Source organism: Symphodus melops (assembly GCF_947650265.1).
Source record: "Symphodus melops genome assembly, chromosome: 9".
In the NCBI taxonomy this organism is placed as follows: Eukaryota; Metazoa; Chordata; class Actinopteri; order Labriformes; family Labridae; genus Symphodus; species Symphodus melops.
The window spans coordinates 5,313,824-5,332,369 of NC_136699.1; the positions used below are offsets into that span (position 1 = coordinate 5,313,824).

General features: G+C 39.7%; 1 protein-coding gene across 1 annotated transcript; it reads left to right on the top strand.

Moving 5' to 3' along the window:
* The first annotated feature begins 1,257 nt into the window (after positions 1-1,257).
* Positions 1,258-18,215, top strand: sparc (secreted protein, acidic, cysteine-rich (osteonectin)). Its single transcript, XM_079352621.1, has 10 exons — positions 1,258-1,363; positions 8,956-9,021; positions 9,548-9,622; positions 11,614-11,704; positions 13,010-13,131; positions 13,446-13,566; positions 15,253-15,386; positions 16,224-16,372; positions 17,026-17,174; positions 17,793-18,215. The coding sequence occupies exons 2-10, from the start codon at positions 8,965-8,967 to the stop codon at positions 17,819-17,821; spliced, it is 927 nt and encodes a 308-aa protein (XP_079208747.1). The 5' UTR covers positions 1,258-1,363; positions 8,956-8,964; the 3' UTR covers positions 17,822-18,215.
* Positions 18,216-18,546: the final 331 nt, after the last annotated feature.

An 18,546-nucleotide genomic window follows, 5' to 3' on the forward strand; every position in this document is an offset into this window, starting at 1 on the left:
TCTCAAAGCACTTTTACACTGCAGGTCACACCGACACATTCACACCCATCCTACATGAATGGCAGAGGCTGCTATGGAAAGTGTACGTTATTATTAATATAATTATTAATTATTAGTCAGACACCTTTACAAACAACAAGGCTACACGTCAACATGTATGTATGCATTCATGTTAACATGTCTTCAAGATAGTTGGCTAAATGCTAACCCCAGCATGGTCTAAAGGATGATGCCATCATGCTAATACTTACCAGGTATAGGTGTGTTATATTATTGGGAAATTTTGCAGTGTTTTGTTTTGGTTAATAGTAAATGTAGTCAATTGAAGGAACAAAATCCTCTGTTTTCCATACAGACCAAAAAAGCTAAGTTCTACTGCTGATGTAGCCCATAGTCTGTATAAAACATTAACAGGGACAAAGATGGGTTCAGTCGTGCCTAATGCTGGTGGTTAAAATGTCCAACATGTGGCTCCTTTTCCGCATGTCATTGCCCACTCTCTCTCCCTGGTTTCTATCCCCTGTCCTGTTGAATAAAGGTAAAAGCCCACCCAAAAATCTTTAAAACATGGACATACTGACGTCTCCCAATGGTTTCTCAAGCCATGCAATGAAGCCAAACAATGGCAATCACCATATTAAAAATGCTTTATCACCGGATAAATCCAGTAAGGGAAAGAAGTGCAGCTAGGTGGGGCCTTAAGCCTCCTGACACAACGTGCCCACTTCTCAGCCAACTTCGCCATGTCCCTTACAATAACTAACTGTTAACATCCATATAATCAAAACAGATGCATTTTCAAAGTAATTCACCCAATATATTTTTGCCAATAAAAGAGACCAAAACAGTTTTTGAACCAGGTTTTAAACATGTACGTATTTTATGAAAATGATCCTTATCTATTTTTTTATTTTTTTATTTTATTATTATTTTTTATTTATTTTTTTTAGCTTGTTTTAAACAGTGATAGTACAAAAAAGAGAGTATATTTACAAGCTTAAACAAGGCTTATATGCATCTATACATAAAGAAACACTAAAACATGTATCTCTCCCCAATAAAAAACAAAAACAAACATGTTCTAGGTCAGACTCTTTTGTCAGAAGATAAATGTGTCTGACTAATATTCGAGTCTGAAGATGTTTTGCAGTATTAGTGTTAACAAGCTCCACCTACCAGGTCAGAAAGAGTGAGGGAGGGGGGAGTAATGGGAGGTCTGGGTGAAGGGATTGGGGGCTGTTCTGTGTCTGAACTGGGACGTCCCACTGGAAATGTCTTCTGTGAAACCTAGTGAGGCTGTTAGATCGTCACGGCCCTGCACACTACTGACTTCTCCTCTGGTCCCTGCGCTGCAAAGCTAAAGGTAAGAGCGCCCACTCAGCATAAAATCTATGGACTCTTATCTGTCATTGTGTGTGACAGGTTTTCAGTGTGACATAAAAACAGTGTAGCAGCTCTTGGGCAGAACTACAAGACTTGTTTTAGGGTTGAGTCTGCAAGATACAGCAGAAGAAAGGAGTTTGTAAAGTTTGCAAGAAGTTCCTGACAAGTTTGCTGAGCTTACATTTAACACACATTTCTTTACCTTAAAACCCATCTGCATTTCGTTCAAGCAAAACATGCAGTTTAATTTCTTTGAGTCTGTCTAAAGTAAACCAGGCAGCAATAACTTTCTCTTCAGTCTTTGTCACATACAGATTACCTGCTACAATCAACAACAGTCAATGCCGTTTGGACATTTTGCACTTTATTACCCATATAAGATTTTCTAGCAACGGCCTGTATTGTTGCCTGAGGTTATTTCACAATTTTCCAACCACTTTTCAAACAATTTGAACCCACTTAAGTTGACTTTGAAATGAGTAACATCTGGTTTAAATGGGCAGCCAATGTGGCCTCAAAACTCAGTAAGCAATCTCCTCTGTTATTACTGCTCAAACAGCTGCGAGGAAGATCCCTCCCTGCAGGTAAACAAGCTGTGATTACGAGGATTCATTCTCAGAGGAGGTATTGTGTGCCACATCGGCAACAGAAGAAGGGAAGGGGGGAGGACGAGGGGGCTGTGTAGGTTCAATTATGGGGGAGGAGGGAAATGCAGACTTGGGCTGTTTTTGAAAGTTTTATTTTTCGTCTCAACCAGAGACGAGAGTTTTTTGGGGGTTTTTTCTGGTGTCAAGCAACAGATATGTGATTTCTCAGATCTTAGTTCACGTTGTATGCAAAAGTTGCTGCTTCTATGTGCTGTTAAAGAACTTCCAGCCTTAAAAAAAGTGTTAATCTGTGTGGAAAGTTGTAATGATAAGACAGAAAGAACATGAGAGAGAAAGACGGGGAAATGAGAGGAGGAGGGGAGTGGGCAGAGGGGATTCCAACAAAGCCTCGAAAAATGGGAACGTTTTCTCTAACAAATATCTCTCGGTCTCTCCCTCCCGTCATCCCCTCTCTGATTACTCCCACGTAAAGGAATGCAGGTTGCCATGGTGATCAGTTACCAGCTGTTTGAAATGCTCTGTTAGTTAGTCCAGAATATGCCTTCAGATGTCAGGTCCTAACGGATTAGCAGAAAGAGGCTGACACTCTGACATACTTCGTGGGGTTGTTGGTCTGCAGCTGTGTGTCGTGCTTTCAGTGAGGGGAAATCTTCCTCTGACAGCTACAGTGTGTCAACAGAGTGTGTTTGTCCTTTTCCTGTTTCAACATGACAATCCCCTCATGCACAAAGAAAGCTCCTTATAGAAATACTTTCCATAGTTTCCTTTTGGAAAAACTTGACAAGTCTGCACATAGCACAGATTTCATCCGATACAACACCATTGAGTTGAGCCTTGAGGGCGGATATTTAAGGCATTCTGTAGTTCCATGTTTAATGATCACATATGGCTGTAGTGCTTCAGGATACAAAGAAGTGAGAAGTTGGATGTGTCAGTTGTAAATAAATGATTTTCCAACACCTGATGAGGAAAATGATTCCCATGAATACAGCTAAGGAGTCACTACCCAACCCGTCAAAATTGCAACTGCAATTTGGCACGAGTAGAATATAGAAACAATCTATCCGAGTTGAACAAATGGGGGGGAAATGTGTTTCGCTCATGTCTGTGAAGAACAATGCTGATAAAAAATGTATTTCCCTGAGTTTTTTTTAGGAAGACCGAAGAACAATGTTACTGCGTTAGTAAAAAAAAAAAAGCACTGCTGAGACCAAGCTTCTCTGCCTGCTTAATTGTTGAGGTGGCAGGTCTGTGCCGAGTCTGGAAGAGGAGAGGGAGGAGGAGGAGGAGGGTGGGGAGGGGAGGGGGAGTTGGCGTTTAAGCTGAGGATGCTGGGAAATACCAGGCCAGCTTGGCATATTGCAGAAAAACTCTAATCCCCCGACAGGATGGAAGGATTGTGCTGCTGCCTGGGCTCGACATGGCGGAGAAAAAGAGGGAGTTTCGTGTCAGCAAAGAGAGACAAAGAGGCAGAACTAGAGAGACAGGGGGGAAGAGAGGAAGAAACAGCGACAAAGAGATGACAGGACTCATGACTAAGGAAAACAGAAAGTGTTAGAAAAAGGGATTCAGGTAGTGAGACAAGCAGGTGTAAAAATAAAAGGAAAGACATAAAAAGTTTATTAAAAAAAAGAGAATAATGTAATATAGAGGGGAAAGTAAATGTGGGGCAAGAAGAGAGAAAAGGGAACAACTATGGTGCTCACTGCTGAACCAAACTTTCCTAAAAATCACCTCTTAGCCAGGTGGGAGCACGAGGCCCCTTCTTCTGCTCCCTTTATTTATTTATTTTTCATACATTCAGCCACATCATTTGCGAGCAGAGTTCTTCATTTCATTTCATACCAACATTTCAACTTTACTTTTTGGAACTTTTCGGCAGATAGATAGTGTTAAGAACGAAGACAGAGTGACCCTCTTTCAGTTCTTTTAATGACTGTTATTGGTGAGTTAAGGGAAGCAAAGGCTGTATTTATAAGACAGTAGGTAAGATTTCAATATTCTGTGAACCTTTAATCCTTACCTCGAGGAAGCCACGATGACAAAAAAAAAAAATCAAGATGAGAAAACGGTGAGGTTTTTCCACTCTCTGACTCGCTGGAGCTGGCTGACTGCCATATTGACCACAGACAGTTGACGTCTTTCTGGCCTCTCACAGTGTTCATACAACAAAAAGACCGAGACAGGTCATTGCAGATGACAAAAGGAATTTTCACCCCTCAGGATTAGTGTCAAGAAGGCTTTGACTGATAGCATCTAACAGCTAAGATTGTGGTGGTTGAACATTGGAGAGTCAGAGAAGACTCGAAAGAAAGCAGCATCCACACTTTCATGATAATTAAAAAGAGAAGATCGGTGATAGAAAAAGGAAAGTGCAGCTCAGACCAAAGAAAGAAGAGAGCAAAGCGTTTTCCTCAGCAGTCATAAATTAACCTCAATGTTTGTGGACTGAACAATACACGGTTGGTGTTTAAGTGCAGACAAGAACATGTCTTGCCTCAAACCACAGTAAATAAGCAACTTAAAGACAATGGGTAATTGCATCAAGTAAAGAGAAATACTATGGAGGATCAGGAAAATGTGGAAGTCAGTGCTCAGGTGTCAAAATCTCAGGTTGCACATATCCTGGCTTTCTTCTCCTTTCCCCATGAGTGCTCCTCTACTGCCCCATTACTGCCTGTGCTCTTTGTCATCAGAGGCTGATAGGGGTGACTGGTGGTCTATGAAGCTGCTCTTTGTCTTGGCAACTTGAAGGGATTTCCCCCCCGTAGCCTCTGAGAGGAAATGAATTTGTTGCTTGCCTCGTTGCCAGTTTAGTGTAGTTTGGATTAAAATGGTTGCTGTTCAATGTCAGTACAAGCAGCAGCTTTGAGTCACTCAGATCAACCTTTAAATTGACCAAACATGTAGAATGTGTGTCTGCCTTGGGACCCCTTCATCAGTCATCCACTGAAATGAACCCACATTACAACGCTGAATCTCTGATTCTCAGACAGTTCCTCACAAAAGGGCTTTGAACCGCTTCACTGCCACACTCAGATCTCTTGACAGGCTTTATGACACCTGTTTGACCTTTTGCTCTTCAGTTTGATCCAACAAAACTAATCAGGACAAAATGGTGGAAAGCAGCATGAGAAGAATATCCTCTTCTTGCTCATGTGGACGGGCTTTCATTGTTTTTCACACACACACACACACACACACACACACACACACACACACACACACACACCAAAAAAAATACATGCAAACTGGAAGTCAAATACACCAATGTTCACCGCTCTATTCCATATATGCAGTACCTCATAAACCTGAGATTTCAAAGGTATTTCATTAACTACAATTTGATCCGTATCAAAATAGTATACAGAACTCAATATACACAGAGGAAATCACTGTCGCTTCCCTGCGTCTGCACCAAATATTTGCTTCTTCACAGTCCTTTGCACGCCAGAGTTGTTTGTCTGTGCTTTTTTTTTTTTTTGTCGGCTACAGGCTGTTTTTTATGGCCTAAAAACCTGTCTGATGTAACCAAGGAAAAAGAGAAAGAATTCCTCTAAATCTTTTGAAGAGAATCTAAAGAAGAGATGCAGCAGGAAAAAAAAGACATGTTGGAGATAAAGTTAGAGAGGTTATTGCACTGCACTTGAGTGCAGGTTGTTTTCCTCCATTGCGAGTTTACACTTGCTTACCTAAATAACCTCCCAAATTAAATACATTTGAGGAGAAAAAGGTTCCCTTTATGAGCATGAAGTTTCTCTTTTAGCTTTGGCCCTGTTTGATTATGAGAGCAGCTTTCCAAATAAAATAATTTGTTTTGCTGTTACGTCAGTCCATCCGTCCTCCTCCTTCCTGCAGAGCAGAGCCGAGCAGCTCTCTCTGACCAAACAGGAATATGTTAAAGAGGACATACGATGGGAACACCGCGTCCATCCAAATCAAATACTTACCACACATGTTTTGGAGATGAGACGAGTTTTTATTTCCCCCTCTGTGCGCTCACATTAAACTCTCACGGCCGGTCAGGCACACTTTTTATAAGTGTGTGTCATTATGAAATTTTCCGTCAGCAGAACACCTTGGCTTTTTTTTTTTCAGCTTCACTTTTCAGAAGTGTCCTTGTGTGCAGGTTATTTGGAGACGTCACCGTCTGCATCCTCTGCCAGGGTTGCTGTATTTTTCCACGTCCTAGACTGCTAAAGACTCCTCATCACTAGACCTTCAGGAACAGTGGACAGCACTTTGTAAAAAGTCTTGCCATAACTGCACACTGAGCAGAGGAAAATCTGTATTTTACTTGTGCAGGCAAAACAAAACAACACACAAAATTCTGTTATTTATTTTGCTGCATTCTTTTTTTACGCTAAATGTGCCTAAAAGGAAAAGAAGAAAGCATCGTCTGTTTTCTTTTCAGTCACAATTAATAATGTATATTATTAATTAGAATTCAATACAAATGCATTAACATTGTGTATTATAATATCTCAGCCAAGTGGATAGTTCGGGTGAAATGAAGCCCACGTGGAAGTGCAAAAACTTGAGGCTGGCTTCAAAAACCAGGGACTCTTCAGTAAGTCCCATATCAAAATGTTCATTTTTACTGCAATAATGAACATGCTAACAACCTGGTTCAAGGAAAGAAGCTCCTCAAATGCTACCATGTTGGTTTGGTAGACCAAATTGGGAGGGTGTACTGTAGCTCTTATGGTTGTATCTGATGATGGAGCTTGTAAAAACATGCTCATGGGAAAGAATGCAATGTCTTGTACAACAGAATACACCACATTTCAAACACAACAGACAATTCTGGACATGCATCTTGATTATTAGTAAAGTCAAAACAGAAGAAAAATGTACCTTCAGGCAAACCATCAACATACCTTTACTGTCCAAATGTCAGAACTGTCTTGTGTGGCTTAAGGGTTTGTCAGAAAAACACATAAACACCCCCAAACTCTGATTGTATTTGTGCAAACTTCACTGCCTCTGTCCAAACATGTCGCCCTATTCAGTGTCAAGAGGCCATCGTGTATTTTTTTGAAAGACATCCAGTGAAGCGAGGAGATCCTCCACTGCCTAAAATGTCGAGATCATTTACCCTGAAGAAGATGTCTTTGAGAGCTCTAATTCCTCTGTGTCTGAGTTGATAATTGAAGCACATGTTCAAGGAACAAGTGTTTGGTAAATGTGATCATCCACGAGGATATGAAACTTGAATTTTCTGTATTTATTGTTAGGTTTAGCCTGTTTCCAATGCAGGAATCCTAGCTATTCTGAGCTCTGTTTTGTAAATCTTATTATCCCCTGCTGATCACCTGCAGTGTTTGGATTATTGTCCAAACTGTGCCAGCTCAATTTATACTGGAGAAATGCCTCTGACAGTGAAGTTAAAACTCAACAGGAACAAGTCTGTCTGCCGTCTCGTCCTTGTTGATATCAAGCCAAAAAATACAAAAACCGTATCACGGATAAAGGTTGATAAGAGTTGATCTTCACAGTCGGCCTCCCCAGACCCTTACCCTTATGTGCCAAATATGCTTTGATGTGAGGAAGATAAGATTGTTTCTGGATGTCTGGGTGAAGCAGCACTCGTGTAGAGGGAGATAATAAAAAGAGGAAGAGGGAGGAAGACGAAGCAACGTCATGCTCAATTACTCAACAAAGAAGCCTTTATTCACAAGAGGGAAGCAGTAATGGAGAGAGGCTTTGTACTTTCCAACAATAGATGTTCAAATTACATCAATTCAGTCCTTGAAATTCTCACATCTATGTCTTATTGATCATCGCCCAATGGTTTACAAGTTCATAAGTGTTAAGCAGAGCTGTTTGGAAAGTTGTTTTTCCAAACGGAGGCCCTTGGAAATATGGGTGTAAAAATATACTGCCTCAGGTCGTGGAAAATAGTTGCTGTGAAAATATATACAAGAAAGGAGCTGTTTACTCGTTTGTTTTCATTCAAATGGCAGTCAGATAAGTCGACCAACACTGTTCCAGTCGTATTGCTTAAACTCAATTTAGTGCAATTATGAATTAAGCTTGCTGTGATTTACACTCCCGAATGAGAGAAAGTCCTTTTCAGTGGGTGAAGTGATGTTCTGGGAGAGTCTGCTCAACAAAACCACCAACAGCCACAGACAATTTCAGGCCGACTTGCCAGTAAACACAGCAGACACTGAGGGTTTTGTTTGGGAAACTGGAGAGCTTCCATTAGTCTGCAGAGAGAGGGTTGTGTTACATGTTGTGTCCGTTGTCTTTGGAAAGACAGGGCCTCATGAGATAAGGGTTTGTTGTTGTTTAGACTTGATGAACTCTAAATCTGATTTAAATCGTATGTCCTTTTGTTTTATTAAATCGTAACGTGGGTTGATCTGGTTGAACTTCAGCAACAGAACTTCACTTTGTTAGTATGTGAAATGAAGTGAATAGTTGTAAATGTGATTCTTGGGTTGTGTGATGAGAAGGGAAGACATCAAACCGACTATTTCCATATCTTAAAACTCTGCAATCACTACAACAAAACATACACCACATATTTGTAGGAACAGGGTGAGTTAAAAATATGTTAAAAATTAAAAGAAATAATCTTAGTGAAACAAGAAGGTAAAAAGATGTTGATAATTTATTATAAAAAGTTTACCTGTACTTTTTCAAAATGTATAATCTGACAAATCTATGATGGAAATCCTTATTGTGTTTGTTATAAAGGTTTTTTTTTTACAATAATTAGTGATTATTTTTTTAAATTGTTATCTTGTTGTTGCACTTGCACCTTATGACAGAGAGCAACAACTAGTGCAGTACTGCATGTCAGATCTGTGTCCGCTTCATTATCTGAATTGTAAAGGGAATTTTCATTGCATAAAAAAAGGTTTCATGTGGTTTTACTCAGTCTCAGTTTTACTCATTATGTTTGAATGACTTTGAGGTAAACTTGGCTCACCTGTTCTTCTGTTTGTCCTCACAGACTTTGAAGATGAGGGTGTGGATTGTCTTCATTCTGTGCCTGGCTGGCCACGCCATGGCTGCTCCTGTAAGTAATACTGCGTGTGTGTGGTCTGCTTTTGTCTTTATGAGCAGGTTCCTCTCTTTCTGTTTTTCCCCGAGGTGTTTGTGTCTCCTAGCTTCTTTCTCTTTACTTGTGTGAGATTCAATTAATCTGTTTACTTTTGGGTGTTTAAAAATCGTGTTTGTCTGTCAACTGTCAAACTGAGGTTCTTGTGTGTGTCTACTGAGAGGAGTGTGTTTTCATTTTGTTGTAGCATGTGAAAATGAATGGTTTGCTTTCCAAAAAGCTGATTGCTCCCTTGAGTTATTGCTGGAGATTCAAAGTGTGTGTGAGTGTGCCTGTTTGTGTTCTGTCAGTGTACTATCACAAGGGCTGCATGTTCATGGAAAATTTCCAATGTGTGCGTGAGTTTGTGTTGTTTTTGTCCAATGTTATGATGCTGCGAACATGAGTGAGATCATAGTCTGATTCTGACCATCTTAACACTGTGAGCATGGTTAAGAGTGTTTCTCTCTGCAAGTTGTAACAAATGTGTGTGTGTGTGTCCCAGACTGAGGAGGAGCCCATCATGGATGAGGAGCCCATCATGGATGAGGCACTCGTGGCTGAGGAGACAGTTGTTGAGGTCAGTCCAGATGTTTGCACCAAGTTTTTTTTAATTTAGAAAAATCCTTAAAAGCCTGAAACTTTCATGTCCCTCCAATAAAGCAGATCACCTGGATAAACGTGTTCTTGTTCAATTTCTAGTGTTGTTCTTCTGAGCTACTTTAAGTAGTTCTTCTTAGTTCCAAGATCTCATCATTAACTCGTGTGTGAATGAACTCTGATGAAGACGTTTAAAAAAAACAAGATGAAATTTGAGCTATCCTTTAAAATGTGCAAAGCTCTGTTTTGCTTGTAACAGTGTTGGTCTGATTTCTTGAGGAAACGTGACCAGATGTGTATTGCTCTCATGTGAGTTTGTTTTGGCATCTGTGATTTTTTCCTGATCCTTGCAGCTGCTCACAGAAATAATCACATCTTTGAAGGAGCACTGGGGGTTTTCCTGACTTAAGCCAAAGAAGTTCAGTGTCAATGTTTCACACCAACATAATGTGTGACTCATTTAATCCGATTGATACATCAGTGGTTGAAAATTAAATAGAGATGGAAGTGACACTAAATGATTCCATTTGATCAAATCAGCTGATTCTGTCTCCAGAAGTCAGTTATCCAACAATTTAAAGAAGTGGGATACCGTCTTTTAAGATATAGAAACCTGTACCTTCATCACCTCGTTAATAGTTTGGTAAACTTCCATTTTCCCTGAGAAATCAATCTGAAGTCTGAAGAAGTTGCATCATCTTAAAAACTGCAAGACATTATAAATTTGTTGCTGACTGATTTCTTTTTTGCATTATTTTCACTGAATGGTACAGTGTCTTGGACGCATCCTATTTTGGTTTACCAATGGCAGAAGTTTTAGTACTTGGCACTTTTTGCTTTGATTCAAAGCAAGGTAACAGGTTGCCAAAGTGGTAATTTAAAAAAATGCATTGGTCATTAATCTCACAGATGGGCAACCAGTGGTCAATTTGGACTTTGCAAGGAACTAAAGATTCAAACACACATTCACAGCATGACTGTAAAATCTTTATTTAAAACATAGCCTGAGGGGATTGTGTGAAATATGTTAAATATCATTATGTCTGTCTTTGGGCAAAAGTGTTGCCAAAAACAAGACCGAAACAGCGTAATGTGCTTATGATACTCAGCCAAGGCAAGGAAAGTCAAGTCAAGCCAATAGTTTGCTGTGTGAAAAGCAGCTGTTTTTCTGCAGAAACAAAATATGTTACCAAGAAATCCTTTATTTGGATAATAACCAAAATCTCACTTTCTACTCAAATCCATTTGTTCCATCTGAGGCTTTTCTCAACTCTTTCCAACAAACAGGCAGTATTGAAGACAAGAAATCTTTCCAGCTTGCTCCAGGATTTCACCTTATTAGGACAGACAAAGAAGTGGCTCACATTCACTCGTCTAACAGCGCACGATGTCCTCTGTGAACCATTATAAACAACAGTGAAATACCGCTGTGTAAAACCAAGGCAGGGAGCCTTCATGTGAACATTTTATCCTTTCCTGCGCCACAGGTCCAGTGGGACCAATGATCCCACAGCTGTTAATTTTAGCCGCTCGATCAGCCTGCCAGTCAGTCAGGAAGCCATTACGTTTTTCATAGCTTCACCACATGTGGACCCAGCTGCTTGTTATTGTTGGATATGATGGTCTAGTTGCTCCCAGACTCTGTTTGGCCTTTAGGGAGGAACCTTCTTTAGTGGTGACGTTTCAACTTTTTTCAGGAAAACCAGGGATATTTAAGCGGTTTGGTTTAAGTGGACATCGTGCAGAAATAGATCCTTAAGGATGTTGCAGGAAATCATTTGCTAAACCAGGTTCTGAGGGTGCGTCAAGTAAAAACACGTCAAGAAAACTAGAGGAAGAACTCTTATTTTGTTCTTTAGTCAACCTTTCTGATCACTTTTTTTTTTCTCTTGACAATATTACATTCCTTAGCATGTAGGTCATCAAGCTTAAGCTGCTTAAAGTTTGACTTTGACCTCTCATGTTCCCCAGGAGGCCGAGGTTGGGGCCAACCCTGTGCAGATTGAGATCGGAGAGTTTGACGAGGCCATCGAGGTCGTTGAAGAAGAGGTTGTTGCTGAGAGTAAGTTCACAGACACACACACACAGATAAACTTGTTGTTTTTTTTCTTTTAGTACATTGCATTGTGATCTTCACCTTGTATATGAAACAAGTTCACCTTTAGTCATCGGTGGATACAGTACCTGCAAGCCGGAGTTGTAGTCCAAGAGTTTGGAAGGCTTAGTAAAGCTTCAGGCTGGCACATTAAACAGCCATAATAACAGACTGTAAAGAGACGGCTGTAATCAAATGTTCCAACCAGATTTAAGTGGCAGTGGCTGAACCACGGGCAACACCAGCAACACGCAAACAGTCCAACTGTACAAACTGTTCAGGATTAGGTGTTTAGTTCTGCCTGAGTAGTGCTAGAAGATTTACTCAACTCCTTTACGTCTCTTAAACACAGCAAATATCACAATGGAGAATATATACTCCATATTTACTACTCTCATGTCTACCAAGGCAGTCAGTTTTAGTTTTTTGGGTTCCCTCTAAGCCAATACCAGAGAGGTTAATGGTGGAGTTCTTCCAGTCAGGCAACTCACATTTGTATCTTTTAAAATACTTATTTGAGCAGAACATAGTTTCTGTGTGGCATCCAGGCTCCAATCTAATCACTCCTCATTTTAACCAATGTAAGAAACATAACACTTACATAACACTGGTACCAAAATGGATTTTTTACAGAAGTAGAGACACGAGTACTATGATCCCAATTGTCTGTAATTTTAATGTCTAAATATATGGGAAACAAATAGCTAAATTATTTTATATTATTTTTATTATAATTAAAATGGATTATGCTCTCAGAAATGTCTGCAAATGTTTTACAAGTACATGTTTTTGGACATATTGTGGGATAGAGTAGGATATCAGGAGAGAGATTGGGGAATAGCAGGCAGAGGGAAGCCGCGGTTCTACTTGACTTGGGCAGCCCACATGGACTATAGACTCAGTACATGGGGCAGATCCTTACCGCTCGGCCACCTGCACATTCTGTCCCAAGTAGTACAATGTTTTAACTAAAACTTTTTAGGCTTTGCTCCAGTATAATTACATTAGCTTTTTCCATACTTAAGCCATTTTTGATGAAGCAACATTTTCTGGGATGTTTTTTTTAATTTTTGTCCCAGAATCCACTGAATTCAGACACAAGGTCTTTGATGACAGTTTCCTTATTTATGCAGTCTGTTTTCTTTTTAATAATGTCGTGTTTCAAAGATTTCCTTTGAGTCTTCTTTTGGCATAAACACCAGACTCTGGAAATATTTAAGTCTGGATGTCTATTTAGCTTCTGTGACATCAATGTTTCACTCATGTCTACAGATCCCTGCCTGAACCACCACTGCAAGAAGGGAAAAGTGTGTGAGGTCGATGAGGACAACACCCCCATGTGTGTGTGCCAGGACCCCTCCACCTGCCCTGCTGCTGAGGGAGAGTTCGAGCATGTGAGTGCGCACAAAATCCATCTTTACCTTATTTTGTGCTGAAACTTGACGTTCACATTTAATCTGCACCTATAATGATTTGTCTGTTTGTTAACAAGAATACTCAAAAACAGCAGAACAGATTTGAATGATATTTGGTGAAAAGTCAGGCCATGAAGCATCAGAGATATAACGTGGTGTTTTGCCCGTGCTTGTCATTTTGCTCATGACTGGACTTTCTTTGAACATCCCTTACTTACGTATCTAATCATTTAACATCATCATAGGGAATCCAGAAGCTGTGAAAAATCATCAGTCTGTCTTTTCTTTTCCAGGTTTGCGGCACCGACAACAAGACCTACGACACCAATTGCCAATTCTTTGCCACCAAGTGCACTCTGGAGGGAACCAAGAAGGGCCACAAGCTGCACCTGGACTACATTGGACCTTGCAAATGTGAGCTCTCACACTCTACTTCTAAAATGTTTGGTGTTTATGAAAAAAGTTCCTATTAGGGCCCAAGAGCTCACCTTGGCAGAGGTGCCAAAAGAGTGCCAGCAAATGTCCAGAATGTCAACAGAGGGATTCCTGATGGTGCTGTTACCCCAATTCTTACACTGTAAACAATTTGGTTGGCAGAACTTTAAAGAGTTAGTCTAAATCCTTCTGACATTTTCATATTTCATCTGACATTAGTTGAGACACAGAACATTGAGATCAAAACATTTACACAAACGTCTCGTTAAAGTGACAAAGAATTTTCCTATGTACACTTGTCACTACGACAACCTGTTTCTACAGTACCCTGATCTTTAAAATGATCTTTCAGCTAAGATTTCATTAGAAATGAAGAACAGCTCAATAAAGGCTGACCTGGGATTATTTTAACTCTTCTGACTCATTGATTTAATGGCTCTTCGGAGGTTTTGTTGCCTCCACCCTAGACACGCCCCTCTAACAGGGACCAGATGTTAATGTTGGCTAATAAGGCAACAAGAATAAACACCTCTGAAGTATAAAAGCCTTTTCTTGTATTTTATACCTAGTGAGAGTTTCTAACTTTGGATATTAACAAGTTCAGGTATAGAAGTTTGTTATTGGAGATTGTGACTACTCAACACGTGTGCGTTTGATTTTTTTTTTTTATTATATATTTTTTTACCTTTATTTAAGCAGGAAGATAAAAACTCATTGAGATAAAAAATCTCTTTTTCAAAAGTGTCCTGGACAAAACAAACAGCAACCCAAGTAACAGAGTTTCAGACAGACAACGAGCAGCCAACAATACAAACACAAAAAAATACATTCTCGGGCAATTTAAAGACACAAATAACAGATCTGAGCAGCAAATATTTGGCTGGGTCATCCATAAACATATCAGGAAGAACGTCTACGGCCACATGTCTCTGCTGAAATGCTGTTTAATGTGCAGATTCTACAAACAGAGATTTAATTGTTTGGAGACACCAGATGTGAATATTTCTGCAAATAAACAAAAAATATTCAAAATTCTAACTTTGTTTTTGTTGGTGGAAATGCTCTTTAAGATAACCTAAAACCACCTTAGCTGTGTTGCAGGGTTTTGTTATTTTGAAGTTGTATTCCATTTGAAGTGATTTGTTTTTGCAACCTGTGGTTTTGTGTTTCTGTTGGTTCACTATTGAGGGATCAGAGAAGGTTTTCTTCCAGTTAAACTCCTACTTATCTGTGTGATAAGCTCAGCTGTTTAACTTACTGTCCGTCGTGTTAGCGTTCCGTCTCTGTGACTCTGTGTGGGACTGACAGGCGGCTCAGAGAGTCGTGTCTGGCCTGCAGGCTGCAGCTCAGCAAAGGGAGGATCTGTCCAAACATGCAGGCTGCATTTCTTCCACTGTTCAAACTCAACATGACACACTCACTCACACACTGAGGGATTAGTCAGGGCTGAAGGGTGCAAATGGAGATCCAGGTGATGCAGCATAGCATCATAAAACATGCTGTGATTTTGCTGTTTTCACTCATAATCATATGCTTGATTATCATCATTTGGATTACTTTGCTGCTAAACAATGTTGATTTTATTTCGTTACACATTTATTTCAGAATCATGACTTCAAGTTTACCGGCTAGTATTAAAGCTGACATTTAGTTTTCTGTCTGCAGACATTGAACCCTGCATGGATGCTGAGCTGAACGAGTTCCCCCTGCGTATGAGGGACTGGCTGAAGAACGTTCTTGTGACTCTGTACGAGCGCGACGAGGACAACAACCTGCTGACCGAGAAGCAGAAGCTCAGGGTGAGGAGATGTTTTGACAGTTTCATCCGTCTGCCTGGATGTTCCTATATATCTACCTATCTGCAAAATGTTTCATTGTGTAATTTCTGAATTACCTGTAGATGTGATCTGTTTCACTGTAATAAAAATAGAAGTGCTGCTTGCCAAACAGTTGAACTGCTCAGGCCTTCTTACATTTCTGAAGTGGAGAATGCTGCTAATACTCAGTCAGATAGACCATACTGACCTCATGAAGGAGATATAACTATCCATCACAGGTTCAGAATTGGGGGGTCGGGACTTATTGCCCTTAATTTACAACTATCACTGCATTTCCCCATCACTAATGTTGTATGAAAAAAAATACAGATCTCTGCATGAAAATTGAACACTGAAAAGGGATTATTGAAATTTTTATTATTGTACAGCACAACTTGGTCAATAGAGGTTGTTTAAAATGTACTATAGAAGTGCACTGTGACTTGACTGACAGATAGTCCAGACTGCGGCTTTGTACACTTGACATGACAGTATGCAGAAAAACAAGAGTTTATGATCAAATGACCAGTTTTAGGTTTATGTCTAAAATCCTGTCTGCCATTGATTTCATTGAAAACATCTACATCAAACTGTGGCCCTGATGAATTTAAGGCTTTTTATGCATATTGCTCTAGTGCCTCAGACCTCTTCAATAGCTTTTAATTGGATCCCCACGTTGAAGAGGACCAGAAGGACACATTCTTTTCAACCATTTTTAAAACATTTTTCAACACACACACATGCAGCACTCAATCATCTGCTTCTGACTGATCATCTAAAACGTCTTTAAATCTGGATTTTGTCTGTTTGATCTTCCAGGTGAAGAAGATCTACGAGAACGAGAAGAGGCTGCAGGCTGGTGATCACTCTCTGGATCTGCTGGCTCACGACTTCGAGAAGAACTACAACATGTACATCTTCCCCGTCCACTGGCAGTTCGGCATGCTCGACCAGCATCCCTCTGACGGGTATGTATAGGAAACAAAAAGACTATTTTGATACACTCAGACCAATCTGCTTCAACAACTATCTTTCACAGCTGGAGAAAAAGAGGAGCTATTTGGATAATCTTTTGAGATGGTACATGTAGGAGCTTGTAAACCAAAGTGTTGGATGCTGCTCAGGCAGTGGTTGAGTTTCTGGAAGAATGAGAGCTGATTCGTTTCCTGTGTGGATGCCTGATACCACAAACTGATGAATCCAGCAGAGTACCCACTGCTCTTCCCTGTACTTATTCAAAAAAAATGATGAAGTGACTGCAGGACTTTAAACAAATCTAATTAAAGAGCATTTTCCATTTGCTTCGCAGTAATGTCTTTATGAGCTTTAAGTGAAAAAACTCCAATGAGGAAAGTTTTTAACACTAGAGGAAGAGCTTGATGAAAGCAGACTATAAATATGATTCACACAAAGCAGGAAGGGCATTTGTAAAAAATAAAAATTATGCAATTTTTTTCTGTATTTTTCTACATATTCTGCTCCAGTTTTCCTCCAAATTATTGCATTTTTTTTTATTTTTTTGCAATCATAAAAACAAAAGCTTTAACATGGATTGCTACCTTTCAGATACACTTATTGCTATGTGCTACATTAAACTGTTCTCGTGTCTGTGTACCACCAGATACCTGACCCACACAGAGCTGTCCCCTCTGCGTGCTCCTCTCATCCCCATGGAGCACTGCACCACCCGCTTCTTCGAGCAGTGCGACGCCGACAGCGACAAATACATCGCTCTGGAGGAATGGGCCAGCTGCTTCGGCATCAAGGACCGTGAGTGTCCATCATCCCCAAACAGAAAAAACCCAAAACCCATTAGTTTAGCTACAGATAAACCCTACTTTTAAATAACAACAGACATACAGCCAGAACCACTTTAGTACCATTATAAAGATTACAAATATTCATGTTGAGTCTCTGTATAGTGGAACAAAGAGCACAGTGGATATCTGCTCTTTTGGTCAAGTGTCGACAGATCATATTTGGATTTATTTGCTGAGATAAGCTTTTGATGAAGTCCCCACAAGCGTCCTGTGAAGTTAAGATGCGGGGAATGAAAACAAGCTTCAATCCATCGTTAGTTCATTTGAAATCAGATATGTATAAAAGTTATTTGTCCCACCATTTTTCATTTTTCGAGGTTTATATGTACACATGTACATATAAACCTTCCAATATTAAATATCAAGGATTTCAACAAACTGAAAAAGGCATTTATCTGAATGTTCATTGTTTATTGAAACATTTAAAGACCTATCGACTTCTTCACGATCCAAAAAGGGGTCGCTACAAAACATTTTAATAGTACGTTATTATTTTCAGTGTTTTGCTTGCTTATAGAAGTCTTTGTTGCTTTGTCCTGATGGTTGTTGTGTTTCTTCCTGTTTGCAGAGGATGTTGACAAAGACCTCATCATCTGAGCTCCTCTGAGCAGCAGCAGCAGCAGTTTGACAACTCCTAGTCGCTACTAACGGGACGAGGTGCTGATCCCTAAGTTAAATAAATCACAGTAACGGTGCTAATGGCAAATCATTTCTTATTTTGTTTTGTTTAAATAACGACCTTTACTACCTATACCACTAAAAAAAAAAGAAGATTATAAACAAGAAATGTGCACAGTCTGAACTAACCAACCAACACATTTTGTTTTTTCATGAATTCCCAGTAAAGAAAACTAAAGACCTCTGATGTAAATGTATGTTGTTGACATGATTATATGTGCTATGATCTGTTCAGGGCTTTAATTGGAGATCAGTTTGAAACATTATCTCAAGGAGACAAAACTGTAAAGATGAAATAAACTTTCTAAATAAATGCTCCCTCTGCTTGCTTTCTACAAAAACGTTGATTTAGTTTTGGCACTCTTTTGGTGGTGGATTCTTCTTCTCATTTTGTGTATTTTGGTTTTTGATCTTTAAGAGTTGTTCATTTTTATTTTCCATACAGATTCTGTGTCCCGGACGAGGGCACACGTGTACTGATATTTGAAACAATAAAGAGGATATATTGTTTTGGACATTTAATGAGGGGAAAATCTCGCAGGCTGAGAGTTTTTTCTCGTAATTGCCATGTTTCTACATTGACACTGGGAGCACAAGCTAACTCTTCAAAATGAATAAAAGACTATGAAAAGATCTGGACATCT

Coding starts and splice junctions, on each gene's coding strand:
- sparc (XM_079352621.1), top strand. CDS start 8,965: ATGAGGGTGTGGATTGTCTTCATTCTGTGCCTGGCTGGCCACGCCATG. Junction 9,022..9,547: donor GCCACGCCATGGCTGCTCCT/GTAAGTAATACT, acceptor TGTGTGTCCCAG/ACTGAGGAGGAGCCCATCAT. Junction 13,132..13,445: donor CTGAGGGAGAGTTCGAGCAT/GTGAGTGCGCAC, acceptor TTTCTTTTCCAG/GTTTGCGGCACCGACAACAA.